Source organism: Geotrypetes seraphini, chromosome 1 (genome assembly GCF_902459505.1).
Source record: "Geotrypetes seraphini chromosome 1, aGeoSer1.1, whole genome shotgun sequence".
Taxonomy (NCBI): domain Eukaryota; kingdom Metazoa; phylum Chordata; class Amphibia; order Gymnophiona; family Dermophiidae; genus Geotrypetes; species Geotrypetes seraphini.
The window spans coordinates 305,960,192-305,981,337 of NC_047084.1; the positions used below are offsets into that span (position 1 = coordinate 305,960,192).

At 42.1% G+C, this 21,146-nt stretch overlaps 1 protein-coding gene across 1 annotated transcript in view; it reads right to left on the minus strand.

The window, feature by feature from the left end:
* Positions 1-14,125: 14,125 nt before the first annotated feature.
* The window catches only part of DOK1 (docking protein 1), a 95,930-nt gene continuing 88,909 nt past the window's right edge, over positions 14,126-21,146 (minus strand). The window contains exon 5 of the mRNA XM_033955341.1: positions 14,126-16,448. Within this exon, the coding sequence (XP_033811232.1) occupies positions 15,177-16,448 (1,272 nt within the window). The 3' untranslated portion in view covers positions 14,126-15,176. The remainder of the gene's footprint in view (positions 16,449-21,146) is intronic.

The window sequence follows — 21,146 nt, forward strand, 5'->3', positions numbered from 1 at the left end:
TTGTAAATGGCGCCTAAGTGCGATTGACACGCAGCCAGTGCCTATTTTGTAGGCACTGGCCGATTTAGGTGCCGTTTATAGAATCTGTCCCTAAATTTGCATTGCTGCTGTTCCTTAAAGATCACATTAGTGCATAGGCAAAATCTAAAAGCAAGAGCAGTACGGCAGCGATTGTAATTCCAGAAAGGACAAAGTAAACAAAATAGCAAACATTAACAAATGTATGTGCTCATATTAAAACCACAATCTTCACACAATGGTGGTAATTTTAGGCTTATTCTAAGCTAAGCAAGTGGCATTTATTTCATTGCACCTATTTTCTGGAGGGGACATGTCAGGGGTGGAGAATGAAACAGATTTAAATAGTGCCATCTTTAGTGTGAGTGCACAGGGATGGAGAAAGGGCATTCCAATTACTACATGCTAACTGGTTAGTTCTTCCTAAATAGGAGCCAATAAGTGCTCCTTTGTCAAATTTTTTTTAGAAAAATATTGGAAGGGAGTCTTATTTCCTAGGCATGATAGAAATGGGCCTAGTACAGAGGAAAGTCTTTCATTGGCATGTGCTAAGCCCATTTACTTTAGTAAGTAAAACAGTAAACCATTCTGAGCCTAACCATTCTAAGATGTCTCTAACCATCCTCCTTACTTCCATTGCTTTCAATGGAAGTAAAACCCAGATATCTCAATCCATTCTCTTTTTTCTGAAGCCATATGGTAACTCTAGTAAAAACACATTTAGACATCCAGACAACCATAGGAAGATAGAAGAGAGGAAGTCTAATCTAATCTTATTTACCAGGAAGTTAAGAATTATGTAATTTTTTCCCCATAATGAAACCCCCAGCAATGAATGGGGAAGTGATACATTGCCTGAAATTTATTGCCAGTAGGTGGCACCAAAGCCATTGGAATCCAACCTATCCCAGCATCTTTTTCTAGAAGATGCTGATCACTGCTCTAGACTTCCATCTCCACTTTGAATTTTTCTGTGTTTTTCTATTTCCCAATCTCTCCAATTCATTTATCTTTGCCTTGTTAGGGTTTTAATAACAATTAAGGTGGGTTTTCTTTTTCAACAAACATGTTGTAGGTGATAGTACCAAGTAGTCACAAATGTATGAAGTTAATCCGATAGGTTGACCCTTATTTCCACATCTCAATGTGGACTAGTATGGAAATCACAATACTTTTCTTTTTCAACTGTTTTATCTTGTTCAATGTTCAGACTTCTTAGCTGTTTATACCAAAGGGCATCTACATCCTCAAAGAACTAAAACTGTCACAAAAAGATAAAATAATGTTTATGTACAGATTTTCTTCAGTTGTTTTCACAGGATATTTCTCATGCACCTGGGGTTAGTGCATGAGATGCAGACCTAAGAGCACATGGGACTGGACTTGAAATTTCTACATTTATGGATCCTGCTCCAAGGGTCTCTGGCAGGTTCCAACTATCCTAAGAAACAGATGAGCAAGTGGACCATTAGTCCAAAAGAATGGAAGATGAAGAAGTAGACACATCAACGGTTAAATAAAATTATTTATTGTAGAAAATCACATAAAGTGCTTGCCTTGGTCATGTTTCACCAATGGGGCTGCCTCAGGGGTGGGATTAGAACAGACATGGGGCAACTCCAGTCCTCAAGGGCCATAATCCAATCGGGTTTTCAGGATTTCTGCAATGAATATGCATGAGATCTATTGGCATGCACTGCTTTCAATGCATATTCATTGGGGAAATTCTGATTGGATTCCGGCCCTCGAGGACCGGAGTTGCCCATGTCTGAGTTAGAACCTAAAGGTATACTCCTATGTCCTTAAGGGAGAAACAGAGATATAATTTTTCCAATGTGCATGAGAAAAGGCACCCAAGGAAAGTATTTGTTCACCAACTATCAGCATGTCTGCTTCAGGTTACAGCTATTTCAAGGTACAGAGCTTCAGCATAAGAGCCACTGCTAACATGGATCCATGCAGGGTGAGGAGATGTAATGACTAGCACCACAATATAAGGAACTGCTGGCAGGGCAGGTTCAAGCAGGGCACATGCAAGGTAATTAGATAAACCATTAAGCTTGTACCCTCTCCCCCACCCCAATTAAAATTCAAACAATATTACAGGATGCCTTTGTCAAAATTGGAAATTGGCGTCTTTTGTAAAGATAAAAGGTGCCTATTAGGGGAATTTATAAAAAGATATCCAAAAAATAGCAAATACCAGCACAAAGAATCCCTAATCGCTGGGATGTCCAAGTGCTGATTTTTAAAACTGGACATCTTGCATTGTGTACCAGCCGCTGTGTGTCTAATATTCAAGGATGCATCGTAGATGGAACTTAGACACCCGGAGCTAGAAGCATCTAAGTGCCAGAAAGGTACCCAAAACTGACCAGACGATCACTGGATGCATGATGACCCCGCATCCCCCACTCCCACAGCTCTGAATAAAACAGTACATAACTAGAATGGCAGTATCTATGTGGAATTACCTGACAGGTGGTGTTGTGAACCAGGGGGAGTCATGTCCATATCCCACTCTATCCACTCCATTTATGGTGGAAAGTGTGATCCCACCAAAACAGTATTATACTGCCATATACCATATATTCTCAAATAGAAACCAAGATTTTTGGGATTGCGGTTTATATTTGAGTCTCAGTTTTTTTTATTTCCTCTCTCTGAAGATTAATAATAATAATGTTATTCTTATATACCGCCAAAGCCATGATATTTCCCCGCTCTCCAGTGCTAACCAGCACTTCTGTTCCTGACCTTGCCTGACCATCACTTCAGTCCTACTTCCTCCCTACCCGCTAATGATAGCGCTCTAGAAATTAGTAGTAGTAGTAATCTGCACTTCTGTTCCTGTTCCTGCCCAAGGCACTTCAGTCCTACCACCTCTCCACCCAATGACCAGCACATCTGTCCCTCTCCCCCTGGCCAATCGGCACTGCTTTTACCGGAGTTGTTTTTTCCTTCCCGAAGCTGAGGCCAATGTTATGTGCTGGGCCTTGTATGCAAGCTCAAGGCTTGCTGGCTCCCGCCCTCTCAGAATTTAGCACTACTTCATAACTCAGGTGAGGGTACCCTTCCTTTGTGGGAAGCAGAGGCCCAGAAAATCTATATCTCCCTACTGTAATCAGGAGTGGGACACACACATTTTCAAAACACAACTGCAAACTGTGGGTTACCTTAAACATCATTTTGTAATTAGCTTTTGAATATAATATATCAGCTCTTGCAATTATTGGCAAAGAATGTGGTAACAGCATTTAGCATAGCAGTCAGTAACATCAAGTAGGCTGATAATGTCCCACCATATATATCCATATGTCCTGATGAAATGCAGTTAGGAAAGGCCACAGGATATGGGAAGGATAGGCCTCTTAATCTTTTCAGTCACTGGGATGTTGCTAGCTACTTGTGAGCTGGATTGGCCACAGTTGGCTTGTCCAATCTGACCATTGTTGCGTACCTCTGGCCAGTCTCTTAATGAGGCTGCTGGAATACCTCCAGCATAGGGTACCAGGTGTCTGGAAAAACCCAGACATGTCTTCTTTCTAGAGGACTGTTATGGTGCCCAGAGGGATTTCCAAAACACAGCAATTTGTCCAGTCCCTGAGCTTGGGGCCATGTCTAGAGGGTATCTGCATATGCGTGGATGTTGATGTGATGACATCACATACATGCATGCATGCACATGTCATTGTGTTGATGTCTGCGCATGCACAGAGGCCATCCAGCTCAGGGAAGAAGTGAGGTTTGTGTGGAGGCAGGGCTGGGAGGTGGAACAGCGTAGGGTGGAACAGTGCAAGGCCAGATGTCCACTTTTTTATAAAGAAGAAATCTGGAAACTCTATTCCAGCAGCTGCTGCAGGTGCCCCACCATCTGGTTGAGGACTAGCCTATGTCTCAAACTCTTGCAGCAAGTCTCTATGCATGAATGACACTTGCTGCAGGAGCTGCATATGGGGGTCAGGGAGAGTGGGCTCTGTAGGAGGTGCTGCCACAGCAGGTAGTCCCGAGGCCCTCCACCTCTAACTCCTTCTCCACCTTCAGGGGTGAAATGTCTACCCAGGTGTCCTCCACCTCTGTACCCTGGAGTGGCATCTCCCAGGACCCCTGGTCCTAGGGCTACCATATTTGTGAAGACAAAAAAAAGAGGACACATGACCCTGCCCAATGCTCCCCACATTTCACCATTTTCTTGACTCCCCTTCACATCTTCTGTACCCTTTTAATGCTTCTCTGTCTTTCTCCCTCCCTCAAATGCTCCTCCATGGGTGCTTCTCTCTCCTTCTAACCTTTCTTTCCTATGGGTGATTTCTTTCTCCTCCTAACCCCCCTCCCCTTGCAGATGCCCCTCTCTCTCCTTCCAACCTCCTCTCCTGCTGTTTCTGTCCCTCTCATCCCATCCAGCATTCCCCTATTCCATGCTCTTTTCTCCAGCACTCTCTCCATAATGCTTCTCCAGAATCTAATCTAATCTAATCTAAACCTTAGGTTTGTATACTGCATCATCTCTACATTCGTAAAGCTCGACATGGTTAACAAGAGTTAGGGTAGAAAGGAACTCCAGTGGAGGGAAGAGGCAAAATGAAGAGAAAATTTAGAGGACTAGAATAACCAGAGAGGGAGGAGGAGTTACATTTTTTAGAATAACCAGGTTTTCAGATGTTTATGGAAGAGTTGGAGGGAGCTCAGATTCCTAAGAGGAGAGGTAAGGTTGTTCCAGAGCTGAGTGATTCTGAAAGGGAGGGAAGAACCTAGTTTTCCTACAAGTGAAACGCTTTTTAGAGAGGGAAAGGAAAGTTTCAGTTTTTGGGTGGATCTGGCAGAACTCCCTCCATGCTTTCTCCAGCCTCCTCCATGCTTTTTATCCAGCCCTTCCTCCCTTAATGTTGTTTTATTCAGCTTCCCCTTCCTCCATGCTATTTCTCCAACCCCCTCCACACTTTTTATCCAGCCCTCCCTCTCTTCATGTTGTTTGTTCAGCTCCCCCACCCTCCATGCTGTTTCTTTAGCCCCCTCCCGCCCTCTCTAGCTCATGACTTCACCATCTACCTCTTTACTGCCACTGTAATTCAATCTTTGGGCAGCCAGCAACTGCAATGAGGTAAGTCTGCTGCCGCTAGCCTGCCTAAGAAGCTGCCTCTCTGCAATGACTGTATGTTCTTGTGTAGGCAGGATGCTGCAGAGCGATAGCTCCCAGGGCAGATTGGCGGCAGCAGGCTCACCTCATTGCTACTGCCAGCTGCCCGAAGATTGAATTATAGCAGCCGGGGAGGAGATAGTTGGGTGAAGCTGGAGAGCCAGATGTCCTATCGAAAATGCCCACCACGACTTTACAATTTTGAGATGTGTTATTTTGGAATAGTGCAAGCAGTCCCATAGAAGGGGTGACTGGTGGCGCTGTTTGTGGCAATACAAATAGCGATGGATTACAAATGGCTTTGTATTATGTTCAGTATAGAGGAAACATGCATTTCTCTTTTTATTTCTTCACTATTGCTATACATGCTAAATTTGACTTCTTGGGCTTCCCAGTTCAAAATGTCTTCATATTTCTATTTGCATCCATGTCATGTTCAAAAGTAAAAGAAAATGAATTATTCTAAACCTGTAGCAATCAGTAATTAACTACTTTTCTAGATGGGTAATTTAATTACTGCAACTAATTAGTAATAAGTAAAAGTATTTGTAGTTAATTACTTTTGATGAGTAATTGGCTTTGGCACAACACTGGCACGTGGCAATCAGTTACAATAGTAGCTTTACTAGGTGGCTGAAACTAACTGGGTTTGGGGATTCTTTATGCATATTAGACCCTTGGGACATTCTCTTATAAAGACTTTAGTTTATCTAAAGGTGGGGATGGGGTAGAAGCCTGATATGTGGAAATAATGTTCTGGCTTGTCCTCTTATTGCTACCCCCAATTGTTTCTTTCTAGAGATGCCACTGCCCCGGGACAAAGCTAAAGGTTCCTTAAAGCTGGTTCTCAGCCCAGTCTTCTAGGGCTTTCTGGCCAGTCTGATTTTTAGGCTATTAAATCAGGGTCAAGACAGCACTAAAACAAACTCTTTTCTTCTTCTTGGGTCAGTAATCCGCAGATGGCGCCAAAGTCTTATCTGCTAGAACTCTTTTACTCATCAGACTCTGCCACACAGCATCAGAGCTGTTTTTCACAAATGCTATGAAGTTATCCTGCCGTTGTATCAGGTGATGGTGCGTCCGCATCTGGAGTACTGCATCCAATATTGATCGCCGTATCTTAAGAAGGATATGGCGTTACTTGAGAGGGTTGAGAGGAGAGCGACACATCTAATAAAAGGGATGGAAAACCTTTCATACGCTGAGAGATTGGAGAAACTGGGTCTCTTTTCCCTGGAGAAGAGAAGACTTAGAGGGGATATGATAGAGACTTACAAGATCATGAAGGGCATAGAGAGAGTAGAGGGACAGATTCTTCAAACTTTCAAAAAATAAAAGAACAAGAGGGCATTCAGAAAAGTTGAAAGGGGACAGATTCAAAACAAATGCTAGGAAGTTCTTCTTTACCCAACGTGTGGTGGACACCTGGAATGCGCTTCCAGAGAGCGTAATTGGGCAGAGTACGGTGCTGTGGTTCAAGAAAGGATTGGACAATTTCCTGCTGGAAAAGGGGATAGAGGGGTATAGATAGAGGATTACTGCACAGGTCCTGGACCTGTTGGACCGCCGCGTGAGCGGACTGCTGGGCACGAAGGACCTCAGGTCTGACTCAGCAGAGGCATTTCTTATGTTCTTAACTTGTGTTGTATAAATGCCCAAATTAATTTTCATTCAGGTGCTTATATTAATAGTGACATAGGCTTGTCTCAAATGACAAGTGAGGATGGTGTTCCCACATATGTTTTCAAACTTGGAATGTGCTCCTCTCCTACTAATGCTGATCTGGCCGCCTACAGGCCTCTGCGGACCATGCCAACATAAGAACATAAGAATTGCTGCTGCTGGGTCAGACCAGTGGTCCATCGTGCCCACCACTGCCCTTATAGCTTTCTCTATTACAGAAAAGCCTTTGTGAGCTCCAGCTGCTCCTAGGGGCCTCCCCTTCCTGTTGACTGTGTGCCAAATGGATTGCTCAGTTTGCAAATAGGAGTCCTGCACCAGAAAAGCATGCTCACAAACCCAACTCTTACATTGATACTTTTTGTACACAACCTAAGCTCTACCTTGTTATAAAAAAAAATTGGTTCATTAATGAGGGAGGTGTGGTGGTGGGGGATGACGACAAAAAAAACAGAAGACAATCACATTGACAGAGGAAGTGACAATTTTTGGTCTTATTTTTAGAACTGGCATGAACAAACTTGAAAAAGAAGGAACTGAAAGTATGTTTAACATTTTCAGTATGGTGCTTCCACATTTTATTCAAAGGTCAGTCCCTGCTTTTTTTCATAACAAGATAAAATTACAGCAAAACCTTGCTCAGGAAATAATTTTCTACCCTAGAATAAAATGCAGGCATTAATTATTTAAACATGTGGAGGACCATTTTTGATGTGGGGTGGAGAAACACCCATTTTAAAAACTGCTAGACATCAATTTTTTAAAAATTGTCTACTTAGATGTCTTGGCCGTCAGGATATCTAGCCTTGAATTTTGGGCACATAGCAGCTTAGAAGCCTAGCAAGACATCCAGAAAATCAGTTTTAAAAATCACCATTTGGGCATTTTGGTAATTAAGACTTACAAGTGCCAGTTTATGCCATTTTTGGGGATGCTTTATTTTTTGAAAATGAGCCCCATAATGCCCATTTTACAAAGCCGTGGTAGCAAGTCCAGCATGGCAAATGTGATGCAGCCCATTTGATTACTATGGGCTGAATCACATTTGCTGCTCTGGTACATGCTATCGTGGCTTTGTAAAAGAGGCCCAAAGTTTAGCTATTAAATTCAAATGCCAATGTTTTGGGTCCCCAATCAGATCCTTCATCAATATAGTTAATAATTAATGTATATGTTTAGGGCATTCTGGACAATTACACCATGCAAGTACAGTGATACCTCGGTTTACGAGTGCACCGGTTTGCGAGTGTTTTGCAAATGAGCAAAACATTTGCAAAATCGGCATCTCAGAAACCGAGCGTGCCTCGATTTGCGAGCGGCGCACCCCGTGATCCGGCACCCTCCCCCCGCGATTGGGCACCTCCCCTGCCACAATTGGGCACCCCCCCCCCCCCGCCGCGATTGGGCAGCCCCCCGCTGCTTCTTACTGTCATCTGGGCCTGGGCACCGGCATGTCCTGTGCTTGGTGCCGGTGTCCAAAGATCGGCCTCCTCTTCGTGCTGGGCCTCGAGCATCTGCGCATGCTCAAGGCCTGCGAGTTCACACTCTCTCCGAGAGTACAAACCTCCATCGCAGCTTAGTAAAAGGGATGGGGGATAAGGATATGGTTTAGGGAAAAAAGAAAAGAAACAGAAAGGAAATTAATTTTATATCATACATATCCCAATTTGTCCACCAATGTAAAGATGAGGCAAGAAAGGAAAATTACTAAATAAAAAAAGGAAAAAGATCAACATGGCAAAGGGCAACAAACTAACAATTCCTAAAGCCAGCTTCAATCAGCATTAACTTTGAGAGGCCACACATGCTTCACAAGCCCTCAAAATTCTAGGAGTTGTTTAGGATCCAACATACGGTATATTTTTTTACCCTCAATCGCACAATAACAAGGAAATTTTAACAGAAAGTTTGCACCTAGGGCCAGGACTCTTGGCTTAACAGCCAATAATTCCTGTCTCTTCTTTTGTGTAGTCTTAGAAAAGTAAAAAAATACCCATGGACTGTTCCTGCATACATCTGAAGTATAAACAAAGCACCATATTGTGGTCTATTTCCAGGGCACAAGTGGCCACCAAAGCCAGTCTCTGGGTGACCACTTCTTGAGGACACAGTTAGTTAAATCCAAAGTGCTTACATTTCCTCTTTCCTGTTCACTTCATATTGTGCTTGTGATATGGAAAAGGTACTGTACTCTCACTATAGCTCAGAGGTAGGGAACTCCGGTCCTTGAGAGCAGTATTCCAGTTGGGTTTTCAGGATTTCCCCAATGAATATGCATGCGATCTATTTGCACACACTGCTTTCAATGCATATTCATTGGGGAAATCCTGAAAACCCGACTGGAATACGGCTCTCGAGGACCGGAGTTCCCTACCCCTGCTATAGCTGGTAGTGCTTCTTCAGATTTACCCCGTACCTCTAAAATATATCCTGTCCCAATCTAATGGTAACATCAGAGGTGATTTGGGGAAAATGAAAAAATTGTAGGTTATTCTTCCTTAATTGATTTTTTTGTATGTTCTAATTTCCGATGGATAACCTTCTTATCTTTAAGGACACAATTACAAACTTCCGTGTCCAACTCCTGAATTCTGATATTCTGGCCCTCTACTGCCCGAGAGTTCTTAGCAACATGAATTAAGTTTCTCCACGATATTAACTGCAGTTAAATAGGAAGCATTCCCTTTTTGCATGGCGTCCCAAATCGCTTCTAGTGTAACCGCTGCAAGATTGACCAAACCCCGCAGAACCAATGGAGGCAATTCTACTTTCTCCCTCGCTATCTGATGGGTTATAATAATAATAATAACAGTTTATATACTGCAGGACGGTGAAGTTCTATGCGGTTTATAATGATTAAAAATACTACAAATTGAGAACTAACAAAGTTAAAAACTAGTGACTAACAGCTCTTGAGATGTTATTGTGGGAAAGATTGTACAAATCAGCTACCTAAGTACTTCAGGAACAGATATGTTTTTAGATGTCTCCTAAATTCCCCATAAGTATTAGCTTATCACAGATCTCTCGCCACTTTAATTTAATGAAGAAGATGCCGCTATCAGAGGCCCTTCTTCTTGCCTGCTCAGTGTCTTCTCCAAGGGTTAACTGGAATTTTGACCATAATGATCACTTCCAGGTTGCAGTTCTCTAGTTGGGGCTCAAGGAGACACTGTTGATGCTGCTTTCTGCATTATGTCTCAGCTGAGTTAGGAATCTAAGCCGTTATGCAGGCGGCTCTAAAGATATTCAGAATGATCTGCTTAAGTGCCACAAACACACCAGTCTGGTTTTCCCTCTCCCCATAGCTGAGGCTAAGGTTAGCGATTTTGCATTCCTCACTCCTGCATGTACTATGCAGATACTATCTTGCCCCTTGTTTAAAGACATTTTTTGTAATGTTTCAATCTGTTGTTTCTTGTTTTTATTAGGGCTGAACATTGGTGACGGGACTAAATCGCACGAGACAACGGCGCGCCGACAACTGAGCGCAGACAACTGAGCGCAAGGTTGACAGCGCGCCGAAGAAAAGCACTATTTTAAAGGGCTCCGACGGGGGTGTGGGGGGGAACCCCCCCCCACTTTACTTAACAGACATTGCGCTGCCGTTGTGGGGGGTTTTGGGGGGTTGTAACCCCCCACATTATACTTAAAACTGAACTTTTTCCCTAAAAAACAGGCAAAATGTTCGGTTTCAAGTATAATGAGGGGGGTTACAACCCCCCAAACTCCCCACAACGCCAGCGCAATGTCTGTTAAGTAAAATAGGGGGGTTCCCCACCAACACCCCCCATCGGAACCCTTTAAAATAGTGCTTTTCTTCGGTGCACCATCAACCTTGCGCTCAGTTATCGGCGCGCCGTTGTCTCACGCGATTTTGTCTATGAACCCTGAACATTTAACGTGGGAATAACATGATTAATGAGATAGCACTGTAAAAAGATTTTAATGAGAGTAACATGGGTCTTAATGCTCAAAGCTCCTACACCACAGGTAAAAAATACCATGGTGGGAGCGATTTTTTTTTTTACTAGCAATGCTCAGCGCAATAGCATGCAAATTATATGCACACTATTGTGAAGAATCGCTGGTAAAAGGGAGGAGGAAGCGGGATTTAAATTCTAGCTTCCATGGTTTTCCACCTATTGCTTTAATCACTATACCAATTTGTCTTAAGAGTTCAACCAGAACTGGAAGTAATTTTCTAATCCCTTATTTGTCTTGTTTGACTGTTTCAAATAGATTGTAAACTCTGTTAAACAGGGACTGTCCTGAACAGACTCCACCTCTAATTCCGTGCCTCTGTTTACCATTGATTTTCCATGTTTGAGAGTTGTACGTTTTCTCTGGGTGGGTGGGGGTTTCTCTCTGTGAGGTGGGGGTGTTGCTTTTGATCGTGGAGGACATCATAGTCCAGTCCTCCGCGGTTGTTGGTTGAAATTGTGTACCATGTTTTCTACTACTGTTGTACCTGCTGTTGTCACTGCTTAATAAAATAGATTTGAATATACATTATTATATTAATTTTAGGCCCCAAAAATGCACTAGGTCTTATTTTTGGGGTATGTACATGATAATCTCTCCCTTCCTCTCCTTCATCCCAATTCTTCCTTTTTCATTTCTCCCCCACATGTGTATCTTTCCTCCCCTCCCTCGTGCAGCAGGACCCTTGCACAGCTTCTATCCTTCCCTCCCTCCCCCATCCCTCGTGCAGCAGGACCCTTGCCTAGCTTCTATCCTTTTCTCCTTCCCCCATCCCTCGTGCAGCAAGATCCTTGCCCAGCTTCCCTTCCCTCCCATCCCTTGTGCAGCAGGACTCTTGCCCAGCTTCTGTCCTTCCCTCCCTCCCCCATCCCTCATGCAGCAGGACCTTGCCCAGCTTCTATCCTTCCCTCCCTCCCATCCCTAGTACAGCAGGAACCTTGCCCAGCTTCTCTTCCTTCCCATCCCTTGTGCAGAACCCTTAAGCGAGCAACCCCTGCCCCCACCAGCAGCCGAACCCCAATCCTTCCCTCCCTCCCATCTGAACACCACTGACTGCGAGAGAGCCCTACATATGGTGCCTCCCTAAGAAGCATTGGGCTGGCAGCACTCTAAACAGGCTGCTTCAGCCTTGTCCGCCCATGAATTCAGTAACGCGGAAGAGTGAATTTACGGGCGGAAAAGGCTGAAGCAGCCTGTTTAGAATGCTGCCGGCCCAGTGCTGCTTAGGGAGGCACCGTTATGTAGGGCTCGCTTGTGGTCCGTGTTCGGCTGCGTGGTGGGGGCGAGTGCTCGGTCAAGGATTCTGCTGCACAAGGGGTGGGAGGGAGGGAGGGAGGGAAGGAAAACTGCCGGCAAATCCTGGGACTAGGGCTTATTTTTGGGGTAGGGCTTATTTTCGGAGAAACACGGTAGTAGCAAGGTACCAAATTCAAGTTGAAAAAGAGTAATAAATAATTGTCTGGTGAAGTAAGCACACAATTCCAAATATGAGGAGGAATTTTAAGGGAGTAAATTATTGATCCTAAGGAGACTCCAAGAACTGACATATGTTCAAAATTTCAAAGGGAAAGGTCTAGTTTCATTTTCTCCAATTTATGCTTCTAAGAAGGTTGTAATTGAGTAGAAAGCCCTGTTGCCTGTTTACCTTCACTCTATCAATATTAGTAAAGTTATATACTAAGGCCTTGATTCTACTACAGCCGCCGAAAGTTAGGTGGCAGTAGCTATCCTACCACCAAGTAACTTAATTGGTTTAATTGCCTTTAAGCAATGCAATAATTGATCACATCATTTAAAAACAATTAAAATATCATTAAAAAAAAGATAGCCCAAGCCCCGGAACCATGAGGACACCAAAGTAAGTGCTCCCTGAAGGAACCCTTGAAAAAGCCTAGTGTGGCGAAACGGGTCCCGTCGGGCATAAAAATTTTGGGGCAAGCAATTTTGATTGCAATAAAAGACAAGTGATGAAAATGCATCAATATCAGTCTGTTTTATTTTCTGGAGATTCTTTAACAGATTGATTAGAATTATACAGACCGAAAATTGAACCCTATGAGTGAAGGCCTTTGCTTTGTTTGGAGTTATCCTATTTCCTCACTCTCCGTCTTCTATTTTGGACATTTTTAGTAATGCCAGAAGTACCCTTAGATGTTGGTAGGCACCTCTGTAGTCATGATTCTCATCACAGATAGGTGCTGGAAATGTAGGCCAAGGTTTTCAAGGCCTACGTTTCCGGGACCTATCTGTGATGTGGTCGCGATGCTATGCTGTCATGTGATTCTTTATATAAAATCATAGACAGGCTGACTTAGGCCTGGTTTCTATAAACAGCCCCCTGATCAGCAACTGCCCACAAAAGCGGCGCTGATTGCATGTTAATCACGTGGTGGTACCGTTTACTGAATCGTGGCTCCATCACAAGATAGGTGCCAGAAATGTAGACCAGGGTTTTCAAGGTCTACATTTATGGCGATTATCTGTGATGTGGCCACGATTCTATAAATGGTGCCGTCACGTGATTGATATGCGATCAGCGCCGCTTTTGTGGGCAGTTGCAGATCATGGTGCCGTTTATAGAATCTGGTCCTACGTCAGCCTGTTTATGATTTTATGTAAACAGCCAATCAGATCCCAACATCCTTGAGTGCTTAGGCCCTGAACTACCCTCCCACCCACCCAAACATGAAATTCACAATAGAGACTGTGCAAGTAGTGGAAGTCTGAGAGGAGACTCAGCTCTGAAAGCGAGTGTGGACCTTCACTCAGTTCTGGTTTCCAAAAAGGGGATTTTCACTAAAGTAGTTCTTTTTTACATGCAAATCACAGTCTTGCAGGGAGGCTTTTACTGATGATTTGAGTAGGACTATTCTGTGGTTTTACCATACTTGATTCCCAGTTGGGTGCTAGCTCCATTTCTGAGGCTTTCCTACCCCTAATTAAAGAATTAGTATCACTAGCTATAATGTATACAGGTGGGTTTAAAAAAAAAATAGATTTTGTTAGCATTATCATCATTTATATTTTTAATCAATTTGTTTACCTATGACAGAAACTTTGAGGGACTTCTAAAATACAGTTTTCCGCTAGCTTTTTCTTCTGTGGTCTCATATAACTGAATAGACCAATAGGTCCTTTTGGTGGGGATGGGTGCGGACTGAACAATTGCACACCTTGGATGTTATGAGACCATAGGATGTGTTCTTTCAACCACCATAAAAGTGCCAATATCACATTGTCATTTAACTCAGAGTCCACTGTTCATAACAAAACATACACATATGGAACAACAAAAACATATTTACATCCTGGGTACTAAAATATATTTAATTTGTTAATTTTTTTAAAATATATTTTTTTTAAAAAAGAAATACACTTTCATTGACAAAAATACATCACCTGGCAGTGAATTAGAACATGTGATATCGTAGTCCTCATAATGACATTTTTATTCATAGTCAAATGGATCTCTGATGGATTAATCATATACTCTATTTGGCACTTTCTCCTTTCTTTCTCACAAGTTTTGGCTATACATATCTCATCTAAAAAAAACCCCAAACTGCTACATGATCATTCCTCAGTAATCACAGAAGCAGCAAAACCTGCAGTTGTACTGAGCCACTAGTGAATTAGATATAGAGCATCCAACCAAATGTACACCTTAGAACATGAGAATCTAGTGCTATTGACACCAAGGGAAGGAGGTCACAGCACATAATTGCTGATTCTGTGTCTCATATAACATGAGGTTAATATTTAGCGAAGTTCCCATATGGGATTCAGTCATCCCTGCAGCCCTCAACTTCCAGCTAATTCCCAACAGTGCAGGTCTAATGGAAACGTGAAATTTCTTTTAAGTAAAACTATAGCGTAGCCTCCAACAATGTGGCCCCTTATTCTCTATCCTATCAAATACAGGGCAATAGTAATTATTACATCTCAAAGGTTATCATACAATCATTGGAAACATTGCATATCTCCATAGCTGTCAATTCCTAACAGAATCAAATCACTATGATTTTACATTGACTTAAAAGGAGACCCTTCGGTGTCACTTGAGTTGATTAGAAGAGTACCAAGGACCCTATTATCCAGGGATATGCAATAAAGACATATTGGCTAAAGGAACACAAACATCAAAATTCAAGTGTGCTCCACACACTGAGAAGCCCGTGTGAAAATGACCAATGGTTTAGAACTTAAAAGAAGATCAAGATTACAAGCTTCACACTGTTTATATTTGTTATTACTGGCGTGTGTCCATCTTGTAACCTTTGACATCACAACCCACAAATCATCATCAGTGTTTCTCCCAGATGACATCAGAATGCCAAAAGTATACAGTGTTTGATGTTTAGATGTCCCCCAGATCTTCATATACTGATGTTATTATTCTCTTCTCATCCACAGAGAGTTCATACAATTTCTCTAGTGGTGGGTTTATCAAGGGTGCTGGTGTTGGAATTGCTCTGCCAGGCTTTATTACCTGGCTGTAAATGGCTTCATTATTATTGTTATTGGTGCTGTTAAAGCTTGCTTTGCCAGTTGAGATGACACCATCTTTCTTTACCCTGTCCAGATCTGTACTCCTGTCTGGTAGTCGGGGGAGCATTACCCCCTGGGGTTTTGGAGCAGGGATGGGTTTTGGCCCCTTTTGTTTGAATTTTTGTAGTTTTTTTATCTTTTGGAAGACAGGCACTGAATAATCATCTGTGTTGGGATTATATGGGTACTCGTATCCCAGCTTGTCATCAATCCCTTGTGTTTTCCAGGCCTCTGTGGACAGACAGGCTTCATCATAGATATAGGAAACAGCAGGTGGTGGCATCTGGGCTCTTCCTTCAGGCTCATCGTAAATATGGTCATCAGACTGTATCCTGCATGATGGCTTAGGGGCAACCACCATTCTCAACATCTCATAATTGACCTGCTCATAAAGATCAGAATAGAGTGGACTTAACTTTTCCTCCTCAGAAATACCACAGGGTCTTGAAGCTATAGGACCTGTGATGCTACTGCCTGTCACACTATCAACAGGGTCAGAGTATAAGGTGTCTACACCAGGCCTGAATGTCTTTACAGAATCCTTGGGTTCAGAGTAAAGACTGGCTGGATCCTCCAGAGTTCCAGATGTACCCTTGGGCATCTTTAGGAGTGGGGAAGAAGTGTTGGAAATTGCAGATTTAGCTGAAGACACTGGTGGTTCTGGAAGACTCCGCACTTTTAGCAACTTCATGACCTCTTTGTCTTCGGGGACCTTAGATTTGCTATCTTTCTTAACCAAAAAATTCTCAGTAGAACCTAGCTTGGTTGTGAGTCCACTTTTACTTGTAAGATCCTCAAGAGTGGTGGGCTCTATGTTGGGTGTGTCACTGATAGGATCAAAAGCCTGTGAATTGACAGAGCTATAGGACAATGATTCAGCAATAGCATTCTTTATCTGCAGCATGGCAGGGCAATCAGAGTCAATGGAATTGTAGCTCTGACGATTCTCTTCCACTTGGGCTTTCTGTTCCTGGATGGAGGCCTCCACAATCAGGAAGATTTCATTTCCCTGCTTAGTCTCAAATGTAAAATTCCCTGCTCCAGAATCACAGCGTCTACCAGCTTCAAAGGAAAACATCACCTGTAAATGAATAGAAGAAAAATGTCAGATTAACAACATAAAAAGTGAGATTCTTACCAATTACCACATTGTAAATGGATTCTCTCTTCTTCAAAACATAAAGACTACTACACCGGAGAAGTCTCCAAGACAGACAGACCTCAAGATTGCTGCTGTGTCAGTAGGGATCACTGCAACATAGCAGCCAACTTCCCACCTACTAAAAATTCAAATGCATCTTACTTGTGCTCTGTCCAAGCACTGTTAGTCTTGCATGGAGCATTTATGTACTAGGAGTTTATTGCCTAGGTATTAGTAAGTAGCTCATATTTAGTGGTGTTTATTTAGGTGTGAGTACATAACAGGCCAAAAAACAGAGGCAAAGTTTTGACAGTCCTTTAAAGTATGTGCCTCCTGTTAGATCCCTTGATGCCATGCATAAAGTGCCTATTCTATAACAGCATCTGGGCATTCAGATTCCATGATAGAATGCTAGACTTACATTTAGGCACCCAAAGTTATACCAGTCATAGACCTAGAGTAATTACAGGCGCCTAAATGAGGAAAGGGCACATGTAACTTACAGTATTTTGCCTATGTGCTTCCAATGCTCTGCTACATGTACACCCCCTTACATTTATATGTTATAGCACTTTTGAATGATCTTATAAAATAGCACTTAGAGCATTTATGAGTGCAAGTTCCAATTTTCTCAGCATTTATACATGCATGGAGTGCAAAACTGCTAGTGTCTAATTCAATGTTTCTCAACTGGTGTGGTTCCGAGAGCTTCCTAGTATGCTGTACACGATTCTGCCCATCCCAGTGAATCTCCAAGCCCTGCTAGGAAGGGTCTGTTGCATTTTTTTATTTTATTAAAGTTTGCAGTGGTGTTTCTCTGGCACTTTTTTCCCTCCCCTTGAGGTGCAGCATTTCTCTTGCTCCCAACCTCTCCCTCTCCCTTCCCTGCACCCCTTCAAACCTTCCTCCTTCGCTGGCTGCAGCAATAATAAACCCGATTCTTAAAACAGCACCCTAAGTTAGATGGTGTTAGGTGCCCTACCGCCGCTTAACTTAATTGGGTTTAATTGGTTTAATCGGCACACTAATTGGCTGTGCTGATTTAAAACCAATTAAAACGCTACTAAAAAAAATGAAGGCACCTTAGGGCACATCCAAAAAGGCCACCGTTATGGAAGCACCTTATGACACCTAACACCACTGTAGGTGTGGTTAATGCCAGAAGTGGGTTCAGGGCCATAAGGCGCCTCTGTGGATGTGATTTTCGTGAAAGGTAGGCAGTGGAAATGTAGGCCTTTAAAACACTGGCCTACAATTCCAGTGCCTACCTTTCACGTAGCCACGATTCTGTAAATGGTACCACTATTGATAGGATCAATAGTGATTGATGACCATTATTAATGCGGCTGCAGATAACGGCACCGTTTACAGAATCCAGGCCACACTGCCTGCCATAGGTACTATCTCTGTGGGTGCTTGAGCACCCCCAAAATTGAGCAAAATGCTTTGTGTTCATGAAAGGGTAATTTGTAAAAGGTTTAGCACCCCCAATCTTTCTTTAAAGTTAGCTCCTATGCTGCCTTTCTTCTGTTGGATCCTGTCTCCTCTGATACAGATTCCTGGAATTGGGGAGGCAGGAGAGATGCTGGAACCACAGGGGGAAGGAGGACAGAAGTGATGCCAGACAATGGTGAGGAAAAAGTAAGAGAGATATGGGTCTGTAGGAGATGGAGGGCAGAGAGAGGAAGAGATGCTCAACACATAGAGATAGGGACCAATGCTACCCATGGGGAGGAAGGGGGGGGGGAGATGAGGGCATGGAAAAGAAAAAGTGATGCTGTTCCATGGGGGAATGGAGGGAGGGGTAGAGATACTTGGTACAGAGGAAAGAAAAGATGCTGTATGGGGCTGTTGAGAGGAGAGAGACGAAGAGATGTTGGACTACATGGGAAAGATAAGAAAGATGCTGATCCATGTTGGGTGAGAAGGGCAGAGAGATGTGAGAAGGGCAGAGAGATGGGAGAAGGATGCAGGGAGGGATAGGGACACAGAGGAACAATGCTGGATATGGAGGGGGAGCATAGAAACTGTAGTGATGCTGAATATAGGGGAATGTTAAGAATAAGGATACAGAGGAAAGATGAATAAAGGATATGGACAGAGAACAACGTCAATTGGACAGATGACCCTAGCAAAATATCTAAGGGAAGACAGAGGAAAAGTAGAAACCAGAGTCTGGGACCAACATCATTGAAAAAAATATTTATCAAATGACCAAACAAAAAAAAGATAGAAAAATAATTTGGTTTTCTTAAGGCATGTGAAATTTCCAAAATTATTCTTAATTGGTTTTCCTCTTTTTTGGAACATAGAAAGCAGGAAGTACAAATTGGTGATCATGTATCAGAAAAGAAAGATTCTGCAAGGTTCCTCACTTTCACCTGTTTTATTTAATATCTATCTTTTACCTTCGTGTCATTTGTTAAATGTGCATTACCGTGTATACACAGATAGTTTCAAGTTTATTTAAAATATTTGATTTGATCGCAAAATCCAAATCCAATGCGATTTATATTTAGTTAAAAATTAGGTTAAAATAAAAAATAAAAAACAAGACAATTAGTACTATTTTAATAAAATAATACATTTGGAAAAGGAAGGAGAGAAAAAAAAGGATTAACTACAATTCATAAACAAATAAAAAGGGATAGGTAATGAAACAAGAGGTTGGGGAAGGTTTCCCACTTAATTTTCACTTAGCAGTACACCTAGTCCATTGTAAAATAATAAAATTTAAATGAATCAGTGAAAAGTGTCCTTAAAAAGCCAACTTTTTAGGAGACTTTTAAACTTACTAAGTAATTTTTTTTTTCTTTTTTGCTACTCAGATTGCTAGCACAATTGGTCAATTATATTTTTCTAGCTATTGAAGAATGGCTAAAAGAAAACAAATTAGGTCTGAATGGTCAGAAAACAGAAATTAAGTTCATTAGAGTTTTTGGGTAACAAGTCCTGAATATAATTAATTTGTGTAATCAAGCAGTCCATCTGCTTCAACAAGTTTGCAATTTAGGTATGATTTTTGACACACAGTTGACTTTTAAACCATACATAAGAAAGGTTGTTCAAAGTTCATTTTTCAAGTTGAGAATGTTGAATAGATTGAATCTCTAAGGGAGAGGAGGGGGGATAGCAGATGGCATGGTTAGGCAGACTAGATAGGTTATATGGTCTTTATCTGCTTTCATTTTTCTGTTTCTGTGTTTCTATATATGTCATTGGTTTTCATTATTTGTATTTCTGTACTGTACATGTTTTGGTAAAAGTATGTTTGATTCTATAATTGTTTTTTATATAAGTTTTCTAGCTAATGTATTATTTGTACTAACAGATTGTTTGTTTTATTTTATCTATTTAGGACAGTGGTTCTCAACCCTGTCCTGGACCACCAGCCAGTTGGGTTTTCGGGATACCCCTAATGAATATGGATGAGAGAGATTTGCATATAATGGTTACCATTCTCTCATAGAACAACCTATAAAATTCTTCTCTTAGCTTTTAAGATCAAGACTTCTCATTTCCTGCCTTTCTTGATAAATATCTTATTCCATATACCCCATCCAGGGCCCTCAGGTCCACTAACCAGAAACTACTAACAGTCCCTTCCATTAAGGACATATACTACACTGGAAATACAATTTTCTCTGTTGTCGCGCCCTCCCTTTGGAATGCAATGCCATCGAACCTTCGCTCTGAAAATTCCTTAAACAAGTTTAAAACCACTCCTTAAGACATTCCTCTTTAAATACGCTTATCAAAACTCCAATTGAGCCCCCAAACAAAAACAGGAAAATAAAAACACTTCTAGGAAGCGACACCCCATTTTTTTCCTCTTGTTTTATTCTCCCCCTCCCCTCATTTTATTTTCATTTATACAATGTAATTTAAAAACTTCCCCTCCCTTTTGTCTCATAACCTTCGTAATCAAGTCTTTGTTTTGACCTCATCCCCCCTATTTTCATTTAGATTTTTTATTTTCTCCCTTTTCTAGATATAACTTTTTTTATTTTTATCTCTTTATTATTGTAAACCGACCAGATACTTGTGATGGTTGGTATATCAAAATATTAATTAACTTGAATCTTGGAGGTGACAGGCAGGCCCATGCATATTCATTAGGAGTATCCTGAAAACCTGACTGGCTGATGGTCCTCCAGGACAGGGTTGGGAACCACTGTCCTAAGTGGTTTACATTCAGGTACTTATCATATTTCCCTATCTGTCCCGATGGGCTCAAACTCTATCTAGTGTACCTGGGGCAATGAGGGGATTAAGCGACTTGCCCAGGGTCACAAGGAGCAGCGAGAGATTTGAACCCACAACCTCAGGGTGCTAAGGCTGTAGCTCTAACCACTGCGCCACACACTCCCATTATCTGCTGTTGTTATAGTCCCTGATGCAGCCCTTGCATATGTGAAACACGGCCAGTGTTTGGCTTGCCTTTAGCTTTTTGTTTGGTGTAGTGAATAAATACTGTGGCAAAACATATTGTGTGATCTGCCATCATTCCCACCAGTGACACAAATATATATGTTTTATTCCACTGGAAAAGGTGCCTGGCAACAGTGCCATGAAAACTCAGCTTTAACATTGATTTTTTTTTTTGTATCCTCAAAGAGCCACTAATTAGAAGGATAA